Source organism: Xenopus laevis, chromosome 2S (assembly GCF_017654675.1).
Source record: "Xenopus laevis strain J_2021 chromosome 2S, Xenopus_laevis_v10.1, whole genome shotgun sequence".
Classification (NCBI taxonomy): domain Eukaryota; kingdom Metazoa; phylum Chordata; class Amphibia; order Anura; family Pipidae; genus Xenopus; species Xenopus laevis.
In genome coordinates this window covers 14,964,237-14,977,500 of record NC_054374.1, presented here as the reverse complement: position 1 = coordinate 14,977,500, position 13,264 = coordinate 14,964,237, and the positions used below count along the sequence as shown (strand labels likewise).

General features: G+C 41.0%; 1 protein-coding gene across 2 annotated transcripts in view; it reads right to left on the bottom strand.

The window, feature by feature from the left end:
- crybg3.S (crystallin beta-gamma domain containing 3 S homeolog) overlaps positions 1-13,264 on the bottom strand; it is a 76,588-nt gene that overhangs the window by 48,406 nt on the left and 14,918 nt on the right. For both annotated transcript variants that reach the window (XM_018248853.2, XM_018248854.2), the window contains exons 2-3: positions 11,065-11,134; positions 8,993-9,375 (exon numbers count right to left, since the gene is read on the bottom strand). In XM_018248853.2, the coding sequence (XP_018104342.1) occupies positions 8,993-9,375; positions 11,065-11,134 (453 nt within the window). The remainder of the gene's footprint in view (positions 1-8,992; positions 9,376-11,064; positions 11,135-13,264) is intronic.

The window sequence follows — 13,264 nt, the reverse complement described above, 5'->3', positions numbered from 1 at the left end:
TATAGACTCCATTTTATCCAAATAATCCAAATTTTTTAAAATAATTTCCTTTTTCTCTGTAATAATAAAACAGTAGTTTGTACTTGATCCTAACTAATATATAATTAATCCGTATCTGAAGCAAAACCAGCCTATTGGGTTTATTTAATGTTTAAATACATTTCTAGTAGATTTAAGGCATGAAGACCCAAATTACGGAAAGATCTGTTATCCGGAAAACCACAGGTCCCGAGCATTCTGGATAACAGGTCCCATACCTGTACAATTACAGACTCCATTTTATCCAAATAATCCAAATTTTTTAAAATGATTTCCTTTTTCTCTGTAATAATAAAACAGTACATTGTACTTGATCCCAACTAAGATATAATTAATCCTTATTGGAGGCAAAACCAGCCTATTGGGTTTATTTTATGTTTACATGATTTTCTAGTAGATCCAAATTACAGACAGATCTGTTACCTGGAAAGCCCCAGATCCCGAGGATTCTGGATTTCAGGTCCCATACCTGTTTTGACAGTATTATTCTTTTTTAAGTTGATTGTGAGCAGATATCCTTTGCATTCTGTCTATTTAACCTGAACAAGATCTCTGTTTGCATGGGCCAGTGAGGTCCACAACCGGAAAGCAGTTTCATTCTGAATCTAGATTATTTTTTCATTGGGATATGCTAGAACCTTACAGGAGAATCATTTAAAAATGATAAATAGCATTGAGTAAACTGATCAAAAAGTTCATAATCAAAGTAAAACATCACCTTTGAATGAAAATTTGTGCTGAAATTTACCCTGCAGATGCTGTGCCTGTCAGTGCATGCTTAAAACTTGGACGAAGGTGGTGGACCAGCATTTTTCTGCCAGCATATTGATACTGGTGGAGAAAACACCAAGGGGCAGATTTACTAAGGTTCGTGTGAATTTTCGAAGTACAAAAAGTTAAAATTTCAAAGTAATTTTTTGGATACTTCGAATAGGCTACTACGACTTCGACTTGACGTCGAAGTAAAAATCGTTCGACTATTCGACCATTCGATAATCGAAGTGCTGTCTCTTTAAAAAAAGTTCAACTTCAATACTTCGCCAAATTAAACCTGCCGAATTGCTATGCTAGCCTATGGGGACCTTCTACAAACTTTTTCTAAGTCTTTACTCATCGAATAAAAATCCTTCGATTGTACGCTAAAATTGTTCGGATCGTTCGATTTGAACAATTTAATCCTTCGATCGAACGATTTTTATTCGATCATATGATTGTCAAATTCGGTGGAAAAAACGTTGAATTCGATATTCGAATTAGAAGTTTTTCAATTCGATGGTCGAATTTCGAAGTTTTTTGTACTTCGAAATTCGACCCTTGATAAATCTGCCCCCAAGTGTGCAATCTTTACTATGTTTTTCTTAAGTTGAAGAATTGAGCTAGCCATTACAATGGCCTACAATGACAGCTAACACTAGACTGGCAACTTAAAGGGGAAGGAAACCTAGTTGGCGCAAAAACCCTCAATCTTCTTCCTGCTTTGAACGGCGTTTTGACACATGCGCAGTAGGATCATTTCGCCGATACGGATCTACTGCGCATGCGCCAAAAGTCAGAAAGTTTTCCGATTTCACTTTGTGACTTTTGGCGTATGCGCAGTAGATCGTACCGGCGAAATGCTCCTACTGCGCATGCACCGGTCAAAGCAGGAAGAAGATCGCGTGGAAGAAGATGTCGTCTGTGAACTCCCTGGACTGGACCTGCGCAGAAGGGTAAGTAACAAGTTAGGGGCATTTGCCCAGGGGGACGGGTAGGCCAGGGGGGAGGAGGGAGCGTGGGCAACACACAGGAGGGGGGAGGGTTTTTGCGCCGACTGGGTTTCCTTCCCCTTTAAACACCTAAAAGGAATGTCTGCATCTATCTAAACGGATCAACCAGGACCAGACTGGGATAGTTGATGAGGTATTCCCCCCAAACAGTGTACATATTCTGATCATAGTGACAGAAGAAATATAGGGGCAGATTTACTAAAGGGCGAAGTGCCCGTCGGTAGCAAAAATTTGCCAGAAATCCAATCCACAGGGACACTAACAGACGCAGATGACAATTCGCTAGCGAAAGAGATTGTCATTAGCGTTCGTTCGCATTCTATCGCCAGGCGACTTTTTGCTCAGGCGAATGGTCGTTGCTCCGCAAATTCACTAAAGTGCGGATTTTATTGAACTTTACCTCTTTCGTCAGAGTCGCCTTCACCACCTCACACCGGGCGAACCGCTAAAATGAAGTTAGATCTTCCTCAATCTTCTGTTACTTACATTATATCCTGTCTGCCGGGAATGCAATAAAGCTGGAAAAAAACTGGCGACTTATACTTTTTTTAAGCGGTATTGCCTGCAGAAGTCCTGACTTACTTTTTTGGGTTAACATTTTTCCCCAGACATTTAAGGGGCAAGGAAAATTCAGTTTACAGGGGGCTCATGTGTAGGGCATTATATGATCTCTTTTGTCTTTATTAGGGTCTGGCCACACGGGCAGATTCGGGGGTATTAGTCGTCAGGCAACAAATCTCCTCTTCTTCAAGGCGACTAATCTCCCCGATCTGCCTTCCGCCGGCTAAAATGAAAATCACCTGGGGGCAGGCACACGGAAACTTCGGGCGACTTCGGAAAACTAAGCACTTCGTGTGCCTGCCCTAGGGTTGTCACCTTTTCTGGAAAAATACCGGTCTTCCTCTATATTTATCTTTTTTCCCTATTAATAACATTGGGATCAACCATCATTTTTACCAGCCAGACCGATAAAATACCGGCCAGGTGGCAACCCTAGCCTGCCCCCAGGAGATTTTCATTTTAGCCGGCGGAAGGCAGGGGAAGGCAGATTGGGGAGATTAGTCGCCGCGAAGAAGAGGAGGTTTGTCGCCTGGCGACTAATCTCCACGAATCTGCCCGTGTCAGCCAGACCCTTAAGGTTCCCTGGACATTTGTGGCTACTTCAAGCATTTGCACCATCTCTAATAAAGACGTCCATACCCACCTTTAATCTACCTGTCCTATCCAAATTGACCTAAGCGTAAGATCACTAGCGACTTTTCGCAAGGCATAAACGAATGCTAGCTAATCTTCACTATGAAATGCTCGCACTGAAGAAGTATCACTAGCGAAAAGTTGCCCAAGACGCAACGTCGCATTTTAGTGAATTAGCGTAGTGGTAACGAATTTGCACCTGGCGAAGTGGTGCGCAAATGTGTGAATCGGTGGCTGGTGACAATTAAATCTGCCTTATAGTCTGTACAGCAGGCGGGTCTGTATGCGAATGCTTCCATACTGTATCAAAAGGATCAAGTCAAAGCATCATCTCATATAGGGGTAATTATTTAGAATGTTTCTCAAATAAAGATATTGTAGGTTAATGGGAGAGGGACAAAGCTAGGAACCTCACCAAGTGTGAGACAAGTACATACTGCTGCATTTTTTGATTCATCCCCGAGTTACAAAACACTCTGGCAGAAAAATGTTGCCAAATGTTTCCCTGTTTCCTATTAATCTAGATAAAGGCACAAAATCCCAAACTCTGTTGATAGGTGGGACCTAAAACAGTGGATGGAGGCTATGGTCACCAATTGGAATACACATCCTATAAGCTATAGAGAAATAGTACAAAACAATTAGATAAGATTGACACAATTTCCCTCTCAGATGGAGATACAACTTTCCTACATTGCCTGGGACCTCTCTCCTATAACTTCATCCCTGGAAAGGCTGAACGCCTGGTTTCCTAATGAAATCATATCCATGAATTGTGATTTCAGAAAATTACCAACATTAATAAAGGATGCATGGCAATAAACCCCAGAACAATACTCATTATGCACCTAAGCTAATATTTATTTGTCTTGTATTGCGGGAAGTCTAGGCTCTTACATGCTGCCAAGAACTCTAATATATTTTGCATTCTGTTCAGGAACAAATGAACTTCAGCTTACATCTTGTGCAATTGTAACTAGAAGATTTTTTAGGAGACGCAAACATATTTTACTTCTTTTTATTGATTTGGGGATTTTGGAGTCCCTCTAGAGTTAGCAGGGATCTGACGGTTAACATCGCGATACTGCACAAATTTTCTCTACCTTTGTGTCTTTGAGGATTGAGGAGACATGGTGGATGTGTGAAAGGAGACCGCTATTCTGAGACACAATGGGGCAAATTCACTAAAGCACGAAGCGCCTAACGTTAGCCAACGTCATGTCATTTCGTTAATTCGCCAATTTACTAATGGGCGCTGGCGTAAATTCGCTAGCAAAGTGGACCTACTCTAGCACTACTTCGCACCTTTACGCCAGACGAAGTTGCGCTTTGGCAAGGGTCAATGTAACTACGCTAATTCACTACTTGCGCATTTTACTGAACGTTACCTCTTGCACCAGATTTGCCTTCGCCACCTCAGACCAGGCGAAGTGCAATAGAGTAGATAGGGATTGCTTCAAAAATAGTTGAAATTTTTTCTAAGTCCCAAAAAACGCTGGCGTTTTTTCCTTATTTAAGGGTGATAGGCTGAAAAAGATCGTAAATTTTTTTGGGGTACCCTCCTTCCCCCCTACATTTCCTAACATATGGCACCAAACTATACAATGGGCACATGTATAGGGCAAAATAACAACTCTTTTTTATTTTATGAAGCTTTCCCAGGCTTGTGTAGTGTAATGTATTTGCGGCTACATATACGTCCATTGAAGTTTAACTTGGCGCCGTATACAAATTAGGCATCGCTAGCGTAACTTCGCTTTGCTTGACGAATTAACGATTGCGCAAATTCACTACCGTTCGCCTCCCTGAGCGCAATTTAGGATTTTAGTGAATTAGCGGCGCCCTGGCGAAATTTCGCCTGGCGAAGTGCGGCGAAGGTGTCGCTAGCGCATTTTCGCTGCTTAGTGAATTTGCTCCAATGTGTTCCAAAAGAGACTTGGGGAGCAGGAGAGATTCGGAAAGTTTTGGTGAAACTTTTTTAGGAGGACCAAATTAAACTTTACTACTAAAGGGGAGATATAGTATTGAGCTCCCCATACATGGGCTTCCCCAATTGAGATCTGGCCGAAAGTCGGCCAGACATTGATCAGCAGATTTAAAAATCCCATAGGATTGAGGGCCACATTGTTTTGTTCACGGGGTCCTCGATAGTCACGTATTCTCTTCATTGTGATCTGATCCTTGGGCCCTTCACCAGCTCTAGAGTAATTAAGAAGGTTGTAGCACTTCCACATTGAATTAACTGCACTTACCAGCCTCTCAAACGCCACAATTACAGCACCAGTTCCAGAGAACAAACTCAAAACAAAATCAACTTGTTGGCTCTTAGTACAAGAGGTGCGTCTCCAGCCCTCCTATGCCAAGTTCAGGCCAAAATCAATTCTTCGCCAATTTTCTACAGATCACATGTCATTTTAACACATTTTTAAGAAAAAGCTTTGCATTGTACCTTTAAATGCAGCAGCTGCACAAAAGGCCGAAGGAGTTTTCTCCCTGGGAGATTTGTCTTCTGCAATAAGATTTACGGCTTCTTGTAAGTGTAAGTGATATCTTTGTTCTCATGCTTGGTTTCCTACATTTGTATTGTTTGTTGAATGATCATTTTTCTAAGCCACTGAATATTTCTAGCGTTACCTGGGAATACTGTACGGCTCACAGAGTGATTAAAAGGAACAAAAAACACCCTGTCCATCCTGGCTCTGCTGTGGATCTGTGGGTGCAGCAGTCAATTAAACCTTGTTTAAAGATACATTGATGCTGAAATATACATTCCTTATGTATCGATGAACAGGTATAGATATATATGTAACCCATATTCAAACTGAACTCAGGGTCAGAACTAGGGCCAGGCAGAGTAGGCGCCCGCCTAGGGCGCAATCATGGGGGGGGAGCACACACTTTTAAGGGCAATTTATTTTCTTTTTTTAAACTCTGATTTGCTTGGCCTTTAATAGTTTTTCAATTTTATAATCTGCCTGCTGCAACCTCCTCTTGCCCGTTATTCATACTGCGGGCAGAAGCACCCCACCTCCATCTTGGCAGTTGCTGGCACAGGTACATATTTGGGGGCAATATCTTGGCTGCTGCTGGCACAGGTTAACAGATGATTAGGGGTAATAGGATGGATTTTTGGCTGCTGCTGGCACAGATACATATTTGGGGCAATATGATGTATTTTTGGCTCCTGCTGGCACAAGAACATATTTGGGGTCAATATGATGTAAATATGGCTGCTGCTGGCACATATACATATTTGGGGGCAATATGATGGATTTGTGGCTCCTCCTGGCACAAGTAGATATTTGGGGCAATATTGTGGATTTTTGGCTGCTGCTGGCACAGGTACATATTTGGAGGCAATATGAGGGATTGGCTGCAATATGAATGGTAAGGTGAGAAATGATAATGCAGGACCAGGTGGGGCACTGATTGAAGCCCTTGCCTAGGGTGCCAAAATACCTTGGCCCGGACCTGACTGAACTGAAGGTGAGTGGTGAAACATTTCCAAAATAACGCAAGTCCAGTTTCTTTACACTTATCACTACTAGATACTGAATATCATGACCTGGATAAATGAAAACCTTCAAAGACGACTCATACTAAAGTATACCATGTCCAAAGCAGTTAGACGTGCACAGCAGGCTCTACCAACAGAACTATGGTTTAATTACACTAGGGAGCATTTACTACCTGCCAGGAAGGGTAAAAAGTTCAGAAAATTGGAGCAATCCACAATGTTGCGCCCTGAAGAAGAACTGGCACAGGTCCCTATGGCAGTTGGTAAGGGCATGGCTGGCTAGCACCCATGGAGCAGAATGCACTCAGACGATAAGGTTCAACGAGCACTAGGAGGTACACTTTCTAGCTATCTTTCTACTGGCTTTCAGGTTAACCCCCCCACACACACACACACTGCTCCAAGCCCCCCAGCACAGCAGGGAGCCACTTTTTTAGAGCACAAAAGAACGAGAAGCCAATAGCTCCACTTCTAAACTAAGTGACAGCTTGTCCTTGAGTATAAGGTTTCCAGAGTAACACTAGATTTGTTTGGACTAAACTGTAGCTATACACATATACACTGTGCCATATCTGTTTCTATTTACTTTATGTTCAGGTTAAGCAAAATGTATGTTGCCTGTGGTTACAAAATTAAATAGTTGCCTCTCATCTATAACTCAACCAGTTAACAGTCCAGAACATTTTCTGGAATCGTAAAAGACAAATTCTGTTTAATGGCCACCCCTCTCCTTCCAAAAGGAAATGAGAACAATTGCAGTGCACACAGCAGGGATCCATATCTACACACCCACTGGAAGAAAGTCATCTGAACAAGTAACACAATGAATATTATATCCTCCAACCCTAAATCACAATGCAAACAATGAAATAATATTACACCCAAATGAATGCAATATCCTAACAAACCGACGAATGAGACTTTTCTAAAATAAGATGACCCATTTGTAACAATAGTCTAGGGCAGCAGAATTATAAAGCAATAGCCAGTGCAACTGTTTCCTTTCTACCTCTCACGTGGTGCCCCAATGGCAAACCACATTACCAACATGGCCGGTATTTGGGTTGGGCCTCTGATTCACATTTTCAACCAAGTTATTGGGTTAGCATTCCATATGTGGGAGCTCAGGAATGGAAATTGCATCTGATGACCTTCCTGGCAACAGATCTGAAGTCATTGAACCACAGGAAATGCAATGGGTGGACTTCCTCACTCTCAGGATGATGTCAGTGCATATTGGTCATGAATGTGTATAACAAAATTGCACATGATATGGTGGTTCAGCTTAATCAGTGGATTACAACAATCAATGGGAAAGATCCTATTGGGAGCAGACTGCATTAGCCCAACACAATGCATGACAGTCAGGGCCTATGGGTTATAGACATTCCTGTCCTCCACCTAAACCCAAGCAGTGGCAAAGTCTGCTTTTATTACAGCACATATATACACAAATGAAGGCACTCACCCCCACTTGTATTCATCTGCTAAATAAACTGGTCACAAGAGAAAAGTAGAAATAAATAAAACCTGCTCTCGGCATGCAATTTATCCACTCACAAACCCAAAAGCATTATAGTATATGTCATTAATGTACACCAAGAAATCAGTATTATACTACAGCCCTGCTTGAAAGCAAATGCTCTATATTTTATGAACAGGGGCTTCTCTCCCATTTCTGTTCAATTAACAAATTGTAAAAACGAACCACAGAGCATATTCACATTCCATTGTTGCCCCTGCATGTGTTCTAAAAGATGTATAAGGTAGAGGGAATACCATGGGATCGTAGGTCCTGCCCATTTTCCATCCCATAGTACTGCAGCTATACTTAGTGGTCTTGGGTGTACAAGATATATCCACTTGCCCTTTAGATAAAAATAGTATCTTTTAATGCTGACTTCTCCAAATCCATGATGAAGGCTATTTATCACAGTGAGAGTTCATCTGTACAAGTGCAAACTATGAAATACTAAAATTTCACCAAGACTTCCAGGTAAAAAAAAAAGCTTTACATATGACAGTTTGTACGGTGTGCATACTTATATGACCAAATCACATGTGCTGATATGTACAGTTGGATAATAGCATATTCTATTTTGCATGCAAATTGATTTATTGTTGAACTGAGATTAAGGAGAGGTGGGGGGTGGGGTGCTGAGCTGCTCAGCACCAAGTGGCCAAATGTGAACACGTCTGCTTAGCATTTTTATCAGCTACAACCTGGTCCATAATCTGGACCATTATTCCATTATTCAACTTCGAGAGTCCTAGTTTTTCATTGCCAATGTGACCTCGGTAACTTTATTTTACAAATGATAATATTGGAATAAACAAAAACTAGCAAAGGGCATTATCCCTTTTTGTGCTCCCACTTTGGCTTGACAGCCACCACCAAGAGTATCCGACACTGGGTTCCTGAAGTTCAAAATTTTAAACTTGGAAGTAACAATATTGAGGATTGTATAGAACTTACACTGGAGAAGCTGTCGGACTAGGCTTCAGTTCTTGGGATGAATTTTCTTCTTTCTGCTTCCTGTCACTGGTTCCAAGGTCTATTTCTCTATTAGCAGGTTTATCCTCTGTGGCCTGAGCAACCCCATCAGGTTCCTGGAACGACTGTTCCACTGTTACAAACTCTTCTTCCAGGTTATTTTTAAATGGTTCATCTTGGCTTTCCCTGCAATGATCTTGGTTACCTGGGGTCTGCTTGGGACTAGCCATTGGAGATTTTGAGCTAAAGCTGAAGAATTGTCCAAAGAACTCTAGGATCTTCTCCTTTGGTTGCTTTTCCTGAATGGGAGATTTGCCATCATGGTTCCAATCCATCCTGCTTTCCTCTTCCGTTTTTGAAATATTCTAAAAAGTAATCAGATATAATATATGAGTATTGGGTCTTCTAAACTGGACACTTCTTCAAACTATAAACTTGGATTTGACTCTGAAAATAATTCAGAATTTGTCTGTGTATCCATCAGAAATCCATCACACTAGCCTTGTGTTTTCTTAACCTTGGGCTCTGTGTCAACTAAGTTGTCCATTGTGGCCCTCTATAATGTATGTAACGCTAGTGAGTTACTGAACCTTAATTTTAACATTTGTAATTTTATAAATACATGAGATCTAAAAGGAAATATTCACTTATTATTTGGTATGCTGCAGGGGGAATTAATCTGAGCAATTTAGCAGTCAATCATTATAAAAAAAAAATTAAAGGAGTTATAAACCCAAATCGAATCACTATTAAAAGCAGCTTCTCTCTGTGTTTTGCCACTCCTTGCACTGATGGTCCTGACTTCATGCACCAATGAAACATTTTTGCAATATTCATCCCCCAACCCAGCCAAGACTCCCGTTCCTGCAGCACCTTGAATATTCTTTGATTAAGAGAACCACAAAAGCTTGTAAGTCGCTGTGGGAAATGGAGTCTGGACAGGAGGGAATATTCCTACAAGATATTAATGTACAGTGGATTTATGCATGGATTTATAATTCAGCAGGAACTATTTTTTTTAAAGGTCCTGTCTTGCCTAGGGGGAAATTCTCAGTCTGGACAATATGGTGCATGGGTGGTGATTCTCTGGAAGGAGAGCTGATTCACTTCAGGTTAAAGGGCACCATCTTCCTGGAACCATGCCAGGTCTGTGTTAACTCAGGTCAGACGTATTGTTTCCCCATGTGATGTAATTGAACGGATGTATCCCACACCTTGCCTTTACTGCGAAGGAATGACATTATTTACCATTTGTGGGAAGTGTTGGCATATACAACTTTGTATCACTGGATCAGAGTTCTACACCTTGGAGCTTTATCAAGGATCAAGAAACTTCTGCCCTTGGGACCCCCACCAAAAAGCTGCCCTTTTGGGTGGGGCTCCTTGAACTGCCTCAGTCCACATGCCCAGAGGGACTCTGGAGAGCCAACATTGAGAGAGAGAGAGAGAGAGAGAGAGAGAGAGAGAGAGAGAGAGAGAGAGAGAGAGAGAGAGAGAGAGAGAGAGAGAGAGAGAGAAAGAGAGAGAGAGAGAGAGAGAGAGAGAGAGAGAGAGAGCAATGGGCATAAACACCAACCAATAACATAAGGGGCAGATTTATCAAGTTTTTTGTATGGTCAAAACTGTCATATTCGACTAGGGAGTTATTCAAATTTGATGTGAGTTTTTTTAAAAATTCCAATTCGATTTTCGAGATTTATCATACTTAAAGTACTCAAATTTGACTATTTGCCACCTAAAATCTGACAAATTGCTGTTTAAGTCCATCGGAGAGGTCGAGGGATCATTTTTGAGTTGTTTGAAGCCTTCCTGACATTCAAGTTTTTTTCAGAGAAAAAACTCAAATTGAGTTTTAAAATTCAAATCAATTTCGATTCAAATTCGATTCTGGTTTTTGGGTAAATTCCATTCATCCGATTCGATTTTTTTTAATACATTTACATGGTCGAATTTATGGGAGTTTAGGGGAGTTTTTAAAACTCACATGAATTTGAAAATCGACCTTTCATAAATGTGCCTCCCAAATTATAGATAGTTAGACATATATACAGTACCTGATCTGCTTCTCTGACAGGCACATTTTCATTGTTATCCCTCACTGTGATGGGGTTCTTATCTTCTTGGCTGAAAAACACACACATTTTGTATAAATGGAACTGGAAAAAAGAAACTGACACATGCCATAAAGAAATATGGGTTTCAGCATTGATACGGTCAGGGATGCACTAAAAAGAGCTGAGAAGAGCTGGGTCACCATCAGAGTTAAAGGGATACTGTCATGGGAAAAAATTTTTTTTTTCAAAATGAATCAGTTAATAGTGCTGCTCCAGTAGAATTCTGCACTGAAATCCATTTCAACAGAATTCAATTTTGAAATCTGACATGGGACTAGACATATTGTCAATTTCCCAGCTGCCCCAAGTCATATGACTTGTGCTCTGATAAACATCAATCACTCTTTACTGCTGTACTGCAAGTTGGAATGATATCGCCCCCCTCCCTTTTCCCCCCCAGCAGCCAAGCAAAAGAACAATGGGAAGGTAACCAGATAGCAGCTCCCTAACACAAGATAACAGCTGCCTGGTAGATCTAAGAACAACACTCAATAGTAAAAACCCATGTCCCACTGAGACACATTCAGTTACATTGAGAAGGAAAAACAGCAGCCTGCCAGAAAGCATTTCTCTCCTAAAGTGCAGGCAAAGTCACATGACCAGGGGCAGCTGGGAAATTGACAAAATGTCTAGCCCCATGTCAGATTTCAAAATTGAATATAAAAAATCTGTTTGCTCTTTTGAGAAATGACAGTATCCCTTTAAGGTCCCCATAGACGCAAAGATTTTTCTTTGGTGAACAACCGATTTTAGTGAAATCCGACCAATCCATCAAATTATCGTGAACCGAACGATCGTTCATCTTACGATTTTTGGTCTGACATCTGTCAGAAAATTGATCGGCCGGGTTAAAAAATTTCCATCGGTCACAGTGAAATCTACCTATGTTTGCAGGGCCAAGCAGGCAGCTCCCCTCAGTTTTCCTGGCTTCAACTAGACAACATCGCTTGAAATGGTAATGGACAAATCGTTCATTTAAACGATCGTTTCAAGATAATCGTGGTCTCACAATAACGGAAAGATCTTTTAAAAATCTTTACATCTATGGCCAGCTTTACAGTGCCATTTGTCCCTGCAGATTTATTTGCAGCATTAGAATATATGCATGTCTGTTTTCACCAACAACCCCACCATAAACATAAAAGTGCTGGGAGAAAAAGTGCTGCAAATGTGTTCAGTAGGGAGGCTCTGAATCATTTATGCCTCAAATGGAGTGAGCAAAGTACAATTTTTTTGCAATTGCCATTTTTTTTAACCACAATGCAACGTGTTTTCCCATGATTTCCCTTCTTCAGATGCCAGTCTACGGTGAATGCTTGAGTACATCCCAACGGCACAGGGTTTAATCATTCTATTTAGGTACCATCCTATTTATCTTCCAGTCTGCCCTTGCATCCTGCTCATCTACCGAACACAATTAAGTAAAGTAAACTAATTACAAACTGGCACAGATTCAATTTTTTATGTGTGCAGCCAAGTTCTTTCTTCGTTCCCTGCTGTACTACAGGAGTACTAAAGGCTGAGACAGGCCCTGAGACTTCTGGTGGGGCTTGGGGGTACTCGTGCACATTTTGGGGCCACAATTTCCCAATGATGTTGAGTAATTCAATGTGCTATAGAATAAATCCAACTCTGATCCTGCCCCCACCAGGGAAACAATTTATAGGCATAAAGTAATACAGAATTGTAACCTTACAGAATAATATTTGGATTTCAAGCAATATATCTGCTTGTTGTGTGAATCATTTCCAGCTTTCTGCCCCCTGTAACCTTGTTCTGATCTATTTATTCTGAATCTCAGTGGAACCTCTGTGGGATGGATACACAATCCCTCTGCATACGGGACTAAAAGCTCTGCAAGAATATGATATTATTGATGTGTCCAGTCCAGTTCCTCAGCAGGAACTGATGTTCCAGTGGAACTTGCTGAAAACACATAATTCAATATATCATAAAGGGAAACAGTCATAAAATCCCATTATTGCTGCATTATGGAAGAACCATTTATCGGAGCTGATATGCCATCATTCTATGCTCTATCCTTCCAATATTTTTTACTGTAACCCTTTACAGAAGGAGTGAACGGCCATGATCCCAATGTACAGACATTGCATAATGTAAGAAATAGTCGTTTATGAAT